Source organism: Ursus arctos, unplaced genomic scaffold (assembly GCF_023065955.2).
Source record: "Ursus arctos isolate Adak ecotype North America unplaced genomic scaffold, UrsArc2.0 scaffold_11, whole genome shotgun sequence".
Lineage (NCBI taxonomy): Eukaryota > Metazoa > Chordata > Mammalia > Carnivora > Ursidae > Ursus > Ursus arctos.
The window spans coordinates 14,495,289-14,513,584 of NW_026622775.1; the positions used below are offsets into that span (position 1 = coordinate 14,495,289).

Genomic DNA, 18,296 nt, shown 5'->3' on the forward strand with positions numbered 1-18,296 from the left:
AGAATAAATCCTAACTATACTAGAAGAAAATATGAGTGAATTATTAAATACTTTTCGAGGAGAAAAAGGCTTTCTAAGCATGGCAGAAACTCAGATATACAGATGAGAGAAGGCATTAAATTTAAAACTGCAAGGCAAAAATGATGACAAAATATTTGCAACATGAAATAAAAATTTTAAGCTGCTAATATAAAGAATTATGACACATTAATAGGAAAAGATGAAAACTCCAAAGAAAAAGGGCAAAAAGACTATTCCAAGCAGCACTTTTGCAATATCATTCATTACTTATCTTGTGCCCAGTCCATGCTATGCACTTCATGACCTTATGTGTCAGGCCTGTTTTACACACTGGTGATACAGCAGTAAAAACAGAAGACTAACTCCCTGCTGTCATGGAGCTCTTACACTGGCAAGGAGAGAAAGACAATGAACAAACGATAAAATATGAAGTACATGCTATGGAAAAAAATAAAGAAGGGAAAAGGGGTAGCGAAAGTTTCAAAGAATGGGGTAGCAATTTTAAACAGAAATGCTAGCTGAGAAGGTGGCTTGAGAGAAGACCTGACAGAAGTGAGGGAGCAGGGGCCATGTCTCCCTCTGAGACATCTGGGCAGGAGACACTATGGAGGCCAGTGTGGCTGGAGTAAGCGGAAGCAGCACAGAAGTGGGGAGATGAGGCCAGAAAAAATGGGAAAAGAAGGGGAAGGAGAAGCAAATCATGGAGGGACTGAGTGGCCACTGTAGGAATTTTGTCTTTTACTGAAAAAGATAGAAAACCTCCAATGAATTTTGAGCAGCTGAGCGGCATGATTCGCTTGACATTTCATAGGAGGCTAAGGTGGCTGTGCTGAGAAGAGGACAGAGTGGGACAAGGAAATGCAGAGAACCCAGAGAAGCACTAGCAATAAACCAAACAAGAGATAATTAAGGCCTATATCAGAGTGGTAGCCACCCATGTAAAGAGAGGTAGTAGACTTCCGGATATATGATGAAAGGTAACAGGTTTTGTGGAGATGCTTGATTTTGAAGCATGAGACACAGAAAAGAAGATCTAAGATTGTGACCAGAGTGACAGTAGGATGGATCAGCAAGAAAGAACAAGAAAGAACACGCAAGAAACAAGTCTGGTGAAAGATAAGCGGTTCAGTTTTGGGTGGGTTCAAATGACTATTAAAAGATGTCAAGTAGACAGTGGAACACTTCAAGTCTGCACTACAGCGTAGAACATTTGGGGATGCCAGATTATATAGTGTTAGTATTTAAAACCATGAATACAATGAAAGAATGAAAGTTAAAAAAAAACTACTCTTGGGGTGCCTGGGTGGCACAGCGGTTAAGCGTCTGCCTTCGGCTCAGGGCGTGATCCCGGAATTACGGGATCGAGCCCCACATCAGGCTCCTCCGCTGGAAGCCTGCTTCTTCCCCTCCCACTCCCCCTGCTTGTGTTCCCTCTCTCGCTGGCTGTCTCTATCGCTGTTAAATAAATAAATAAAATCTTAAAAAAAAAAAAAAAACTACTCTCTGCAGTATATCAGATTGGCAAAGGTGAGGAGATGGGTATTACTCATTGTTGACAAAAGCATAAGGTCGAGCAATGTCGTATCTTGCAACCAGGAATGTCCATTTTCTGAGTGGCAGTGTGACTCTATTGACCAAAATGACAAATACACGTACTCTTTGACTAACCAACTCCCTTGACAGACATAGATCGGGCAATTATTTACATGAACAAAAACTTTTTAAAAAAACCACCTAAATGCCCACTGACAGATATAAACCTGGTTAACTAAATTTGAGTGGTTACTGTATATTTATTTTGACAAGGAAAACCCACTATAACATATTTTGAGTGTCAAAAGCACGATTTGCTTTCTTCTTTACACCTTTCTTTGATATTTAGTTTTCTATGAAGAGTAGATAATATTTCTACAAAAAGAAAGAAACTTGTTTTTATAGCATCCCTATTGGAACAAAGGGTTGCTTTAGTCTTCCAAAAATATGACATTCCACCCTAACCAATTCTTTCTCTTTTTCCAAATCTAGAACAATACAACGTATGGCTATGACTTAGTGGCTTGATAATGAAATAACCTGGGACAGCATGAAGCCTCACACCTATGTAACCAAACCAAAGCCACAATAACTAGATGTGGCCTGAAGTCAAGAGCTATTTTATGTAGGAAGCTGTTAGTGCATAGCCAGGTGAAGAAATATTTTTGTCAAAGATTCCAATACCACCAATGGACTTGTGATGGCATGACTTGTCAAAGTCTCGGCATAATATTCTTTACAAGTACCAGATAAAATTCAGCTTTTTAAAGGGTGCTTATTCTTCAGTTTTGCATCTCTAAAGGGTGCCATAGTTTTCACTGACTTATTAATTACATTATCCTTCAGCTACAGAACATTCCCCCACTTAAACGCCAAGTCACCGATGACATAACAGATTAACTTGTTCATGAACTGTACATATATCTTATTATGTATCATATCATATATTTTTTTGTGAACCAAGTCTGATTGTTGTTGCAGATGTAGAAAACACATTAGAAAATGTGTTCCACTTTTTATAACACCTAATAAAATGTCTCAAGAATGGTTCAGGTTTTCAACATAATTTTTATACAATAATCACCAAATTAGACTGCTACACAAACCAAATATTAATTTCATGAGAACACAGTAAAATTTTCATCAGACCCATTCACAATTAAAAATTATAACCCTGACTATCACCAATATATATTGCTCTCTAGTAACAGTATTACTGGGAATGATATTTCTTCTTTGGGCCAGATGCAAAGCAAGAAAACGATCTTAAAATTCAGGGGAAATAACAAGAGATAAAATAAATTTGGAGAAAATATTCCTGAGATACATGTGTCAGAACTATTCTTTTTTCTTAAAAAAAAAAAAGAGTTTTGTTATTGAAGTCTCAAGTCTGCCTATCATAAGCATACTACTATCCCACTGGGTCACATAATAAACCTAAAGCTGCATAAAATGTGTGTCATCTGGCTGTTTACAAGGTCTGTGGATTAAATTTTTACTGTCAGCTTTATAACTGGCTTCCTTAAAGGGCCTCGTCCTCACAAAAATGAATGGAAACCAGAGATATCAAAGAAAGCAGCTCGGCACAGGAAAAGGTAGCTCATTTCACACAGATAAGTTAAGATTATAAAATTGAGGTTGTGCTTTTACAGAAGCATAGCCTTTCACGGCCAAGCCCAACCTTTCCACTACACGAAAAGCCACAATTCCATTAGTACAAAGCCATAACTCCACGGAGCCGACTACTAAAGCCTCAAATTTATACCCTGATCAGGGCAAAGGGAATTTGCTAAAAGAAGGAATAATCATAGACTTGCAGAGGTCTTCCTCAGAGGGCAGCAGTTTAGACTACCACTCAGGGAGTTCTCCCCTCTATGACACCGCTAAACCATGGTATCTCATATTTCTAACCAGGGATGCATCTAACAAATACTGCTTCAAACATATGACCCTTCAGGCTAGCTGATTTGACCATTAATTTAAAAGTTCTGCCTCTACAATGGCCACCATTTATTAAAGCTAGCCTAGAGTCATACAGAACAAGTTTCCTCTCTCTTCCACAAGGAAGCTCTTTGAACATATGGAAACAGCAACCATGTCCCTTTACAAACTGTTGTGGTAACAGACACCTGTAGCTTCACTCATGAAAATATGGCTTTCAGACACATCACAGCAATTGTAAAGAAGAATTTTCTGAATAAAAGTAGGCATTCTAATTTTTATAACTCATATGGAACAAGTCATAGCAATTATACCAGCTCTGCTAGTAGATGACTCGTTTGCTATGCAAGATAGCTAAATTGAACTTTATGTGCCATTCAAAAATAAACAAGTGCAGATACCTAAAGTACAAACAGACAAACAACAATGGACTGTTGGATTTTATAGGCTTCTAATCCTATATAAAATTATGCTTTCTAAATATTAATACCAGTTGAATAAGAAAGTTTCCTTAAAATAGAAATCCCCAGAAATTAACAGATAATCGAATAATAATAGTAATAAAAGGATAAAGACTAACAGATAATAAGAGAATAACAGGATTCAAATATTTGGCCAGACAAGATAGATAGACAGATAGATAGACAAACAGATAGTAAAATGTGTGCATGTTTTGCATATGTGTGTGTATGTGTGTATATGTTTCTAAGCCACCATCCAATTATCTAAGTGTCAACATTACCAGAGGACATATTCTCAATGAAACCCTCATAAAAACTAATCTATTTTTCAACCTAATACAGATGTAAACTAAATTCAAAAGATCACAGTTTAGCGTCAGTTTCTAATTTTAAATATAAAACATCCAAGATGGGATATTAGGTTCAAAGCTTATTTTCTACTGAAAATACTGCATTTCAGCATATTTTAATCATAACATATGGTTCTCATTTGTGCGTTTTTAGTTTTCACTGATACAGGTTTATGGCATTTGCTGGTATAATACAAATTGTTCTTTGTTTTGTTTTTCAGATTCCACATATAAGTGACATCATATGGTATTTGTCATCCTCTGTCTGACTTATTTCACTTCACATAATACCCTCTAGGTCTAGCCATGTTGTCACAAATGGCAAGATCTCATTCTTTCTTATGGCTGAGTAATATTCCATTGTGTATCCGACATCTTCTTTATCCATTCATCTGTCGATGGACACTTGGATTGCCTCCATATCTTGGCTATTGTAAATAATAAGGGCACATACATCTTTTCAAATTAGTGTTTTTGTATTCTTTGGGTAAATAGTAGTAAACAGAAGCTTCTATACTGTTTTCCATAGTGGTTGCACCAATTTACATTCCCACCAACAATGCCCAAGGGGTCCCTTTTCTCCAGATCCTCACCAACACTTGTTATTTCTTGTCTTTTTGATACTACCCATTCTGACACGTATGAAGTGGTATTTCATCTGGTTTTGATCTGTGGTACAAATTGTTATATGAGAAGAGTATCTATTTTTCAAAAATATACAATTTTCCATTTAATTTAACTTAGTTTCCAAATTTATATTACCTACCTACCAAAACTGTTGATATCATTCAAAAATCCATTACCCTATGTATTGAGGGTTCATATAGGTATATTTCTTAACTTCATGATAAATTTCCTCTGTATGCTATGCTCTATGAGTCGTAGAGTTTACTTTTCAAAGTTTTTGTCTTCTCTGGCTGTAACAAGCCATTACCACATCTTCTGGCTATTCCCAACCTAAGTTTTGTTTTTGTTTTTTAATTCCTCCTCCACTTAATCTTCTCTAATAGGTCTTGTGGGCTAGGAAATGGGTCAATTAAACTTGGTAGAATTTCAGGTAGAGTAAAAGTGAAAGTGATTAGGAAAGGATCTCCAACTTATTACTAAATAACATGTTTTAATACATGAAAAACATGAAATTTAGCAATAATGGAGAATTAATTTATAATTATAGAGGAAAATGAGCTATTTTTTTGTTTCCTGTTCTTTCAACCAAAGAGGGGAAAGAATAAAACATTTCTGATCCAAATCACTCACAAGGGCAAGTGTATATATGAAGACTTTCTGTGAAGAGGAGCTATTTTTTAATACATGACATTGACCTCCAAGAAGATAAAAAGGAAGCAGTGGAAAGAAATCTGGTTATTAAAGCCAATCTTCCCAAACCACCATGTAAAAGAATTTTGTAAAAGAAAACTAAAAGAAGCCCTTATCCAACAAATATTAAACACACTATAAATTGCAATTATTAAAATACTATGATATTACAAGGGAACAGAGACTGAATGGAAAAGAATGACATCCAAACACAGCTTTACATGACAGGCATTCAACGATATGATAGCAGTGGTTATAAATCAGGATCTCAGGGGACCCTGGGTGGCTTAGTTGGCTGGGCGGCTGACTCTTTATTTTGGCTCAGGTCATGACCTCAGGGGTGTGGAATCGAGCCCCACATGGGGCTCTGAGCTGAGCAGGAGCCTACTTTATTCTCTCTCCTCCTCTCTCTCTGCCCCTGCCCTGGCTCACTCACTCTCTCTCTAAAATAAATAAATAAATCTTTTTAAAATTAATAAATAAAATAAATTAGGATCTCATTCCACACCTAAAAACAAATTCTTCATGGATTAAAATGGTAAAAAAAAGGAAACTAATACACTTTTAAAGGCATTGATAAATGCTTGCATAGTGTTGGAATAAGAAAGTTTTCTAAATAAGACATAAAACTCAGAAGCTGTATATACTCGGAAGTTTATTATGAGTTTTATAACTTATAATCCATGTCATACTTCAAAACATAAAAGTGTAAAACTTCTTTATTCAAAAGATGCAAGTTGATAGATGGGGACAAATATTAGAAACAAAACTAGCAAAGGATTAACATTCATAATATCTATAGAACTCCTAGGAACCAATGACAAAGCAGCCAAAGAGTCCAAAAGAAAAGGGGATAAAAAATACCTACAAGCATTTCTCAAAAGTAATGTAAATGGAACATAAACTTATAAAAAGAACATAATTTCACTAACCATTGCTTAAATGCAATGAAATATCACTTTTCAATTCTCAAACTGAAAAAAAAAAAAAGACTGACAAAATCAAATGCTGATTGTACAGATAAAGGGGCAATTTAATCACTGCTAAGTGAAAGAGCTTTTTCAGAAGGCAGTTGGGCAGGAGCAAACCTTACTATTCTTTTCAAGAAAAATAGTTTTCTAATAGAGAAAACTATTACTTTTCCATAAATTTCATAACTAAGATCTATTTGCACTAATGCTCTTGACATAATTATACGGTTTTATGTAAAAGGATGTTCACTGAAGTATTGTTCAAAATTGTAATAGTTACAAAAAATGAGTAGGTTTATATGAACCTACCTGAAAAACTCTCCAAGTCATAATGTTAAGGAAAAGAAGTAAGTTCCAGAATGACGTCTATGTCCTAATACCACTTACATGTAAATATACTTATCTGCCAGATGGGCAGCACAAACCTTGTGCTTTTCTCCAAGCTCTATCCAGAAGAACGTTCTCTTATACAAAAACATCAGTGTGACATGAGGAAGTTACTGAAGATCAGACTAGGGAGATGAAGGAGATGGCTTTACTGTGGAATCTCTTCCCAACAGTCGCTTTTCCCAGTTCCTAGCCCCATCTTTCCAATTCTACTACCCAAACACTAACAACTCTCACATACTCATTTCTAATCTTCCACACTCCAACCCATTATAAACAGTGAGAAAGTATGTCAAAAGCATTATACTGAGAATAACAATTATATTTACTCAGTGTACAGAATATCCTCCAATTACTACAATCACCAGCCTTTGAATATAGTAGTAGATGTGGTCATAATTAACAAATAATTTGTACAAATAATGTGTACAGTTTTTAATATATTTAAGAAAGCCCCAAAAAGTATCCACTGGGGAGGGGACTGGAATTACGGGGGACGAGGGAAGGTAGGTGTTGTCAAGGATTACAACCTAAGTTGCATAACTGAGTATCCATGCATTCATGTGTGATTTTGAGATTTTATTTTCTTAAGACATCTACTACAAAAAAAAAAAAAGCAAAAACAATTTTAATCAAATTTCAAAAAACAAAATAGTCACCTTTCTCTTTCAATATTTCCAGCTTTGTGGTTTTAAGAGGGTTAGAGATGTGCACTTGATCAGGCAGGGCAAGAGAAAGGAGTTCAAAACCCTGGACTGGGTCGGGCTAGGATGGTAAAAAGCAGAATGGAGACTAGAGCTGCTATCCCACTTAAGGTGAGCTCCGGAGGTAAGCATTAGTCTGAAGCTTTAAGTCAGAGACACGACTTGGAGGCCAGAAGTTTGGGAGGCAAGGCCCTGGGCACAGAGGAGCAGGGATCAAGGAAGGTCTGAAGGGCAGTGAGCAGTGATGTGGTTCTGGCAAACACTAGGAGGTATGGTCTTCAGTCGGTGACTCCCAAGTTAATATTTGGAGGTGGGGAGAGTGGAGGGAGTAAAATAAAGCTGGGAGGGAGGTTTCTCTATTAAAGTCAGAGAATAAAGGGGAATCACTGATTTGGCAGTAAGTGAACGTCAAGTCAAGTCTTTTAAATCATTTCTCATGTTACAACAACTACTTAACTAAGAACAGTAAATCTTATTTATTTCGGATTACCTTTTCATGGATTTTATTTATTCAGAAAACATGTGCCACGTTCAAAGCCCAATGTGGTCAATAAGTGCTATGAATTAAAGTACCGCATTGCTCTTCAAAGCTTACAGTTTAATATGGAAAATAAAGTGCTTATGTGAGAAATTATTCAGTGCCATCTCATCATGCGCTTCAGAAAAAATAGCTTAAATAGGATAAGCGATTTGCCATGAGCTAAGTTACCTTCAGATAAACACTCATCTCTTGTTTCTCTCTGTCAGGTTCAATTCTTACATGCCTCTCTCAGTGTGAGCATCTCCTCACTGTGAATGTGTTTCCAGAACATAAAAACAGATCATTTTCCACAACTTGGCACCTCAAATGAACCGCCCACTACTTCACCTACGGTACACCTTAAGAAGAGAAAGCTGGTACAAAGTCAAAGGAAAAAGTGACTGTGGTGGAATTATTGAGTGATTCTTTCAGTCTACAACATGGCACCTTCTTTAGAGATTTTCAAATATTTTTTTTATTATGTAAAATTTATGCCATATATTATGTAGTTTTAGAACCTAATCCATGATTCATGAGGGAGAGATGTATCCTTTCCTTTAAAGAAGGCTTAATAAAATTTTACATGGGCAAGGTCTGATCCACAATGTCTGTCAGACCATGACCAAAAAGATACTTTTTATATTAAAACTCAACACACATATACATACACACACAAACATGTGTATTATTTCATTAAATTGCCCTTACTCTTATATTTTCTCTTCTATTTTTTTATGGCTATTCATGACCCAGTAAATTGATTTCAAGGCACAAAGTTGTCATGGCCCAGAGTTTGGAAATCACTGGATGAGTTATTAATATAGGAGGCCCAGTGGAATTATTCCAGGAAAAGGTGTGACCAGAGTTCCTCGTAGGCCTCTAAAGTTCATCTCTGGAGAGATATGTAAAGGGTCAGGAAAAAGTCTTTTATTTGAATAGACATACCTCTGTCCCCAGAAGCTTGTTTATGACTCCATCAGGACAAAACCTCTCTGTACTCATTTCCATCATCGAGCATGTAGTGCTAGCTTCACGATCCAGGATAATTAAGTCCATCTAGATGTCCTGCCTATAGCAGGAGGAGGGAAGCACTATACACCTTATCTCAATTTCACTTTGCAATAAATTTGATAAGGAACAAAATGGAGGGTGAAGACTAGTTTCTGTCACTTGTAGTTCTGAAGTATCTGTCCAGTTGTGATTTACAGATCTAGTTAGATCCAGATAAACAATCATTATTTTAAATAGATCCAAAAAAATTCAACTAATAATCAGGTCAAATAATTGTCAGAAAGGATTAAGGAGAGGAAAAACTAATTTTGACCTATTGAACCTATATAATTGGCAAAATGATGAAACAAGTAATTAAGTTTTAGAAACAAAAATCACTTCTTCAAAGTTTGATTTGTTATAATCACACTGAAAGGTGATTTCCTTTTCAAGCAAATCCAAATGTTAAGAGAAAAATTGACCCCAAAATGAATAAAGTAAGTATAATAAAAATGTAAAAGTTACATCACCAAAGAAACCAAAAGAATAATTTATTTAAAATAACAACCTTTGGTCATGCTATATGATGGAGATCATTTGACTTAATTTTTTTTTCTAATTTCCTTGCATATTCTTATTTTTCAGCTTCCTAACTGGCCATTAATGAATAATGATGGAAGAAAAAGTTTATTTGCTTTTTTCACATAACTCTTGGAGAATATTTCAGACTTTTTCACTTAACCATACCAAATACATGCTAGGATCATAACAGTGAGAAGCACATTTGTCTATAGCAAAAGGATTGAATGTGCTTTCCACTTTGGAAATTATAGGCATCATTGTTTCTATCCTTCCCAAGACATCATTATTACTTTCATATGATTTATGGCTGAATGTATGAGAGATGGTGCAAAGATCCTGTGCCAAATTCCCATATGGCATATAACATAAGCCAAACTGAAAACCTCGTAAATGTGGGTAGATCAGTTTCATCAAAGAATGGAGCAAGAGAGTTCCAGAGACTGAGCAGGAAACTAGCCAGATAATTTTTTACAGTCATGCAATTCCAAAGCAGCAGTAATGAATGTGGTCCTGCCCCTGATCATTTAATGCCTGAGTTAAACCTAAGGGCAGTCAGCAAGAAATTCGGCAGAGACGATTTGGGACACTATCAATCAACCCTTTTTATTCTCTGGTAAATCTAACTTTTTTTTTTTCTTTTCAGGCTAAAGCTAAAATGATGTCATAATTTTTTAAATGATTTAAAAGAGAAAGAATGATGCTTTCAAGTCTCAATTAAATATTGAAATAACTATAACTCCAATGGAATACTATAAGAGAAAAATAAGTAACAAGTTATTTTAAAAGATATTATATACATATTACTTAACACCATGCTAAAATATATTAACCGAAATCAATAAGCAAGCAATGCCAGAGCCAGCCAGGCAAGCACTCCAAGCCCCCAAGCTTTAACTGCATCCCACCACAGCCAATGAGCACGAAAAGCCCACCTCTTGAATGTCTGAGGTAGGGGGGAGTCTCATGACCATGGGGATTACACTTCTGGACCCATGAGTTATAGCAATACAGGCCTACCACAAGAAGCAAGAAAAAATCCAACAGGCAAACTAATCTTCCACCTAAAGGAGCTAGAAAAAGAAGCACAAACAAAGCCCAAAGCCAGTAAAAGGAAGAAAATAATAAAGATTAGAGGAGAAATAAATGAAATAAAGAGTAAAAAAAACCCAAACAACAGAACAGAAAAATTGGTGAACTTTTGGTCAGACTCATTAAAAAAAATTAAAAAAAAAAAAAAAAGGAGAGAGAGAGAGAAAGAGGCATTAAAACAAAGTAATGATTACAAAGTTGTTCACTAAACTCAGAAGAATGGATAAAAACTTCAAAAATGAGATAGAAAATATAAGAAAGTACCAAAAAGAAGTCACAGAACTGAAGAATATAATAACTGAACTGAAAAATACAGTAGAGGGGCTCAACAGAAGAATGAATGAAGCAGAAGAACGGATCAGCAAGCTAGAAGACAAAAACAATGGAACTCACCCTGACAGAGCAGCAAAAAGAAAAAGGAATTTAAAAAAGTAAAGACAGCTTAAGAGGAATCTGGAACATCATCAAGCAGAATAACATCCACATTATAGAGCTGTTAGAAGGAGAAGAAAAAGAAAGTGACAGAAAACTTTTTGAAGAAATAATGACGGATAATTTTGCTAATCTGGGAAAGGAAACAAACATGTAGGTCCAGGAAGCCCAGGAAGATATCCACACCAACCCACATTATAATTAAAATGTTAAAAGAGAAAGAGAGAATTTTAAAAACAGCAACAGAAAAATAATGTGTTATCTACAAAGAAAATCCCATAATGCTTTCAGCAGAGTTTTCAACAGAAACTCTGCAGGCCAGAAGACAGTGGCATGAAGTATTCTAAGTTTGAAAGGAAAAAACTTCCAATCAAGAATACTCTACCTGGCAAGGCTATCATTCAAAATAGAAAAGATAAAGCATTTTCCAGATAAACAAAAGCAAAGGAGTTCATCATCACTAAACGAGCCCTAAAAGAAATGTTAAAGGGACTTCTTTAAGCTGAGAAGAAAGGGCACTGATTAACAACAAGAAAACATATGAAAGTAAAAATCTCACTGGAAGAGGTAAATATATAGTAAAAACAGTGGATTAATCATTTATAAAGCTAGTATGAAGGTTAAAAGACAAAAGTAATAAAATTAATTAAATAATTAGGGATACATAAAAGATGTGGAATGTGACATCAAGAACATTAAAAAAAAAAAAAAAAAAAACACCAGTAGGGTTTTTTAACACCATATTTATACCAATGGATAAATCATCCAGACAGAAAGTAGGAATCATATAGACAGAAAGTCCATAAGGAAATATAGGTTTACACAACACCTTACACCAAATGTACTTAATAGATAAATACAGAACATTTCATCCAAAAGCAGATAAATATACATTCTTCCCAGGTGCACACAGAATATTCTCCAGTATAGATCACATGTTAGGCCACAAAGCAGGTCTCAAAATATTCAGAAACATTGAAATCATATCAAGCATCTTTCCCAACCATTAGAAAAACAAACAAAAAACAAAAACAAAGAACAAATGAAACCTAAAGCTAGTAGAAGAAAGGAAATAATAAAGATTAGAATGGAAATCATGAAATAGAGGCTGAGAAGGTTCTTATAAATAAAATGAGAAAGATGTTAGATTATACCACAGAAATACAAATCATCATACAACTACAAAAAAATTACATGTCAAAAAATTGGATAATCTGGAAGAAATAGATAAATTCCCAGAAATAAACTTTTAAGACCAAATCATGAATAAAAAATCTAAATAAATCAATTACAGTAAGAAGATTGAATTAGTAATCAAAACTTTCCAATAAACAAAAGTCCAGGACAAGATGGCATCACTGGTGAATTCTACCAAACATTCAAAGAAGATTTAATACCTATCATTCTCAAACTCTTCCAAAAAAATTGAAGAGGAGGGAATGCTTCCAAACCCATTTACAAGACAATATTACCCTGATACCCAAACTAGACAAGGAGACCACAAGAAAAGAAGAGAAGGAGGAAGTGGAGGAGGAGGAGAGATGAAAAAAAAAAAAAAAAACATTATGAGCCAATATACCAGAAAAAAATAGACACAGAAATCCTCAACAAAATATTAGCAAATCAAAGTCAACAACACATTAAGAAGGTCATATACCATGATCAAGTGGATTTATCCCAGAGATGCAAGGATGGTTTCAATATTCACAAATCAATCAACATAATAGACCACATTAACAAAATGAAAGATAAAAATCATATGCTCATCCCAAAGAGATGAAGAAAAAGTATTTGACAAAATTCAACATTCACTTATGATAAAAATTCTCAACAAAGTATGTATAGAGGGAATGTAGCTCAACATAATAAAGCCCACATATAATAAGTCCACAGCTAATACTAAACTCAATGATGAAAAGCTGAAAGTTTTCTCTGCTTTTATTCAACTTAATATTGGAAGTCCTAGCCAAAGCAATTTAGTAGAAAGAGAACTAAAAGGCATCATGATTGAAAGGAAGAAGTAAATCTGTCACTCTTTGCAAATGACATGATGCTATATATAGAAAACCCCAAAGACTTCACCAATAAAGCTGTTAGAACTAATAAATGGATTCAATAAAGTCTCAAGATACAAAATTAACACACAAAAATCCGTTGCATTTTCACACACTAATAAGAAGCTATCAGAAAGAGAAATCAAGAAAACAATCACATTTACAATTGCATCAAAAAGAATGAAATACCTAGGAGCAGATTTAACCAAAGAGGTGAAAGACCTGTACTCTCAAAACTGTAACACATTGATAAAAAAAGCTGAGGACACAAAGAAATGGAAAGATATGCCAGGCTTATGGATTGGAAGAATTAATGCTGTTAAAATGTCCATGCTGCCCAAAGCAATCTATAGGTTCAATGCAACCCCTACCAAAATTCCAATGGCATTTTTTCACAGAAGTAGAAACAATAATTCTAAAATTTGTATGGAACTACAGAAGACCTCAAGTAGCCAAAGCAATCTGGATAAAGAAGAACAAAGTCAGAGGAGGTATCACATTCCAAATTTCAAATTATACTACAAAGCTATATAATCATAACAGTATGATATTACCAAAAATATAGACACATAGATCAATGGAACAGAAGAGACAGCCCAGAAATAAACCCATGCATAAATGGTCAATTAATTTATGACAGAGGAGGCAAGAATATACAATGGGGAAAGAACAGTCTCTTCAATGAATAGTATTGGGAAAACTGGACAGCCACATGCAAAAGGAATTTAGATCGCTATCTTACTCAATATTCAAAAACTAATTTATAATGGGTTAAAGACTTGAATGTAAGACTTGAAGCCATAAAGCTACTAAAAGAAAACATAAGCAGTAAGCTACTTGACATTGGTCTTAGCACTGTTTTTCAGATCTAGCTCCAAAGACAAGGGCAACAAAGGCAAAAATAAACAAATAGGATTGCATCAAATCAAAGAACATCTGAACAGCAAAGGAAACCATCAACAAAATGAACAGACAACCTACTGAATGGGGGATGATATTTGCAAATCATATCCAAAATATATAATGCAGACATACAACTCAGGCACAAAGAAACCCAAACAATCCCATTAAAAAATGGGCAAAGGATCTGAATAGACATTTTTCCAAAGAAGACATACAGATGGTCAACAGGAAAAGATGCTCAACATCACTAATCATCAAGGAAATGCAAATCAAAGTCACAATGAGATATTACCTCACACCTATCAGAATAGCTATCATCTGAATGACAAGAAATAACGAGTGTTGGCAACAATGTAGGAAAAAAAAAAACCCCATACGCTGTTGATGGGAATGTAAACTGGTGCAACCACTATGGAAAACAGTATAAAATTTCTTCAAAAAACTAAAAACTACATATAATCCAGCAATTCCACATATGGGTATCTATCCAAAGTAAAAAAATATATATATATATATGCATATGCACCCCTACGTTCATTGCAGGATTATTTACAATAGCCAAGATATGCAAACAACCTAAGTGTACCTCAGTAGATGGATGGATAAGGAACATGCAGTACATGTGTAGACAATGGAATATTACTCAGCTACAGAAAAGAATGAAATCTTGTCTTTGTGACATGGATGGACCTTGAGGGATTAGGATAGATGAGATAAGTCAAACAGAAAAAGACAAAACTGCATAATTTCACTTATAAGTGGAATCAAAAAAAGAAAAAAAAAAAAGACAACTATAAATAGAACAAAACAAAATCCAGATTCATAGAGAGAACTGAATAGTGGTTGCCAAAAGGTGAGAGGGTTATGTGGGTGATATGGGTGAAGGGAATCAAGACACACAAATTTCCAGTTATAAAATGAATAAGTGAACAGGGATATAATGTACAATACAAGGAATATAGTCAATAATATTGAATTAACTTTGTATGATGACAGATGGTAATTAGACTTACTGTGGTAATCAGTTCACAATGTATACAAATGTTAAATCACTATTTGTATACACTAAACTAATAATACTATATGCCATTTATACCTCAATAATTTTTTTAAAAAATCAATAATCAATTATTTATCACATCATAAATCCCTACATTATTTAGATATTGAATGTCTTTGGACAAATTTTCTGAATTCAACTCAAATATTATTTATTATCAATGCAGAGTAGGTAAGATAAAACTAATGCATTCTGAAACAAGAACCAGAGTAAAGGTAAAGCATAGGACCTGCAAACAAAAATTAATTAAGAAAACTAAGAGATCATAACTTGGAGTCCTATGAGAAAAGAGGAAGGGGTAGGGCACCTGGCTGACTCAGTCAGTAGAGACTCTTAATTTCAGGGTTATGAGTTCAATCCCCACATTGGGTGTAGAGTTTAGTTAAAAATAAAATAAAATAAAAATATAAAAATAAAAAAATTTTAAAAAAATTAAAAAGAAAAGAAAAGAAGAAGGGGAAATTAGGTCATGCTGACTAAAGGCAAATGTCAAGTTGTTGAGGTATGACTAATGCAGCGAAAAGGATAAAAATCTAGAAAAGTAAGCTGAGGTCATAGGTAGAGAACTCCGAAGGACAGGGTAACATGTATATACTATAACTTACACAGGCATTGGAAATCTACTCATAATATTAGCGTACAAGAGTGATAGAATTGTACTGTGGGACAACTTATCTAGGAGGATGGATAACTGGAAAATGATAAGTAATAAAAATCTAATTAGATAGGTATTAAAGTAATGAAGATGAGCAATAATCAGAATGATAGGATGGTAAAGGAATGAATGACTGCGAGGGTGATGAGACAATGGAGGGTGGAATCTTTAAGAACTGATTCTAGGCGCACCTGGCTCAATCAGTTGGGCTTCCAACTCTTGATTTTGGCTCAGGTCATAACCTCAGGGTTATGAGATTAAGCCCCAAGTCAGGCTCCACACTGAGGATGGAGCCTGCTTAAGATTCTCTCTCTCCCTCTCCCTTGGACCCTCCCCCGCTCAATCACTTTCTCTCTCTCTAAAAAAAAAAACAATGAATAAACAAAAATAAAAATAATTTTGAAAAAGAACTGGCTTCTAATTTTAAAAAGGGTCTAAGACTAAAGAAACAGATAGGAATAAGTATACATTTCTCTCATTAACAGAAAGAAGAAACTCCAAAAGAGAGGTTATCTGGAGCATAAAGAATGAAAAGGTCATTCTGGGACATGCTAAATTCATTAGGTCAAAAAGATACCTAGTTATGTATCAAATAAAGAAAAATAAATGTGAGTTGGAAGCCTGGGTTAAAGAAAGAAATCATTTGGGATTTGCCGGTATAGAGTTGAGGGTAGAAGTCACGATGTGGCAGACGCAGAGAACCTAGAAGAGGTCCACAGCCAACGCGCCCAGGAAAACCTCCTGGGGGAGGAGAGATGAAAGTGTTCACAGAAATTGGAGGAACACAGAGCCAACTATACACCAAAGATGAAGAGAATTTCAAAAAAGCTACCATGAACAAGAGTGTCAAGTTTTAGAGAAAAAAGGAAAAGAAGAAAAGACTTTGCAATTAGTATAACACCAGGAAACACTGGATGACACTTTGCTTATAAGAACAGTTTCAACAGAGGATGGAAGACCGGAAACAAGGCCAGGTGGGGTTATGAAAGTATAAGCAAAATCATCCTCTAATTATTCCACATGCAGAGCATGTCCAGATATACAAAAACCTCTTTAAAACATAAACAATTAGAAATCAAATCAGCAAAAATAATAATAATATTAATAAGGTTTTACCTTCTTGTGATTCTTGTAAACATTTCTGTGCGCAAAGCCCTTTCCACAAAGCTTGCATTTGTAAGGCTTATCTTCACTGTGTATTACTTTGTGGGCGCCCACTTGATCGAGCCTCTTGAAAGATTTATTACAAATCTCACAATTATAGGGTCGTTTTTCTGTGAAAAATGAGTGGAGACAATCTCACATCTATATAAAAGTAAAGGATAAAAAGGGAAATAGCCTTACCTTATATTACTTCTTACAGATAAGTCAACTAAGACATGATTGAAACAACTGAAACAAAAAAATCTACTTACCAATCCATTTCTGTCAGATATGTGAGCCTATTCACAAAAGAGATGTGAGCTAGTTCTTTTATAGACCTATACTGTAAACTACGTGTATAAAGCAGCTTAGATGTAAGGACGAAATTTAAATTCAAGGAAAAAAATCCTACTTCCAGATGAAAAATCTGCTGATAGGTGTGAGTTTAAACCTGGGTCACAACTCTGAATGCCAAGAGTGGCCTGACAGTGCTAAAACTAAATGACAGATCTGCCTCCTACTCGAACAAGTGACCCCATACAGGCACAGCTTCAATTCTCAGCAGAAACAACACTAGGTTGTTGTATAAAATCCATATTTATGCAACGTTCATGTAAAAAATACTGTTTGTTTCAAACAAAGCATTTCCGAGCTACTGGTGTTTGATCTCCTGTTTTCATTTGTCAAAATATCTATATCTGTCTTCAAGCAAAGTGGATATTCAAGAACATTCTGACTTCAGTGGCCTCCAATTATAGATGTTCTAAACTCTAGAAAGAGACTTCATAAAGCAAAATTTATTCTCAGACATTATTTTTGAAAAATCTGTTTAACAGACCTATTACTCAAATTTGCTTAAAATGAAACTATGGCTTTAAAAACTTATATTTTCAAAATGTATTTACAAATTTCTCATTAACATTTATAGTACCTTAGTTAGAATGTCAAAGCATCTAGAAAGGTAGAAACTATAATTGTTGAATCCCTTCTAAAAGTCAGACACTATGCTAGCACAATGCGTAACGATCTCATTTAATCTTCATAGCAGTTTTGAAAGGTAGGATACATTTTCACAGGTAAAGAAAAGAATCTAAGGCTCAAAGAGGAGTAGATTACAAATTAAATAGTGACTCTGAAGATCACCAATATCATTTAGTCCAACCACCTTTGCTTTATAAATAAA

The 18,296-nt window shown here is 34.8% G+C and overlaps 1 protein-coding gene across 4 annotated transcripts in view; it reads right to left on the reverse strand.

Moving 5' to 3' along the window:
* Positions 1-18,296, reverse strand: part of PRDM5 (PR/SET domain 5) — a 194,077-nt gene that overhangs the window by 73,338 nt on the left and 102,443 nt on the right. For all 4 annotated transcript variants that reach the window (XM_026499257.4, XM_026499258.4, XM_048212274.2 and 1 more), the window contains one exon: positions 17,087-17,244. In XM_026499257.4, coding sequence (XP_026355042.1) covers positions 17,087-17,244 — 158 coding nt within the window. The remainder of the gene's footprint in view (positions 1-17,086; positions 17,245-18,296) is intronic.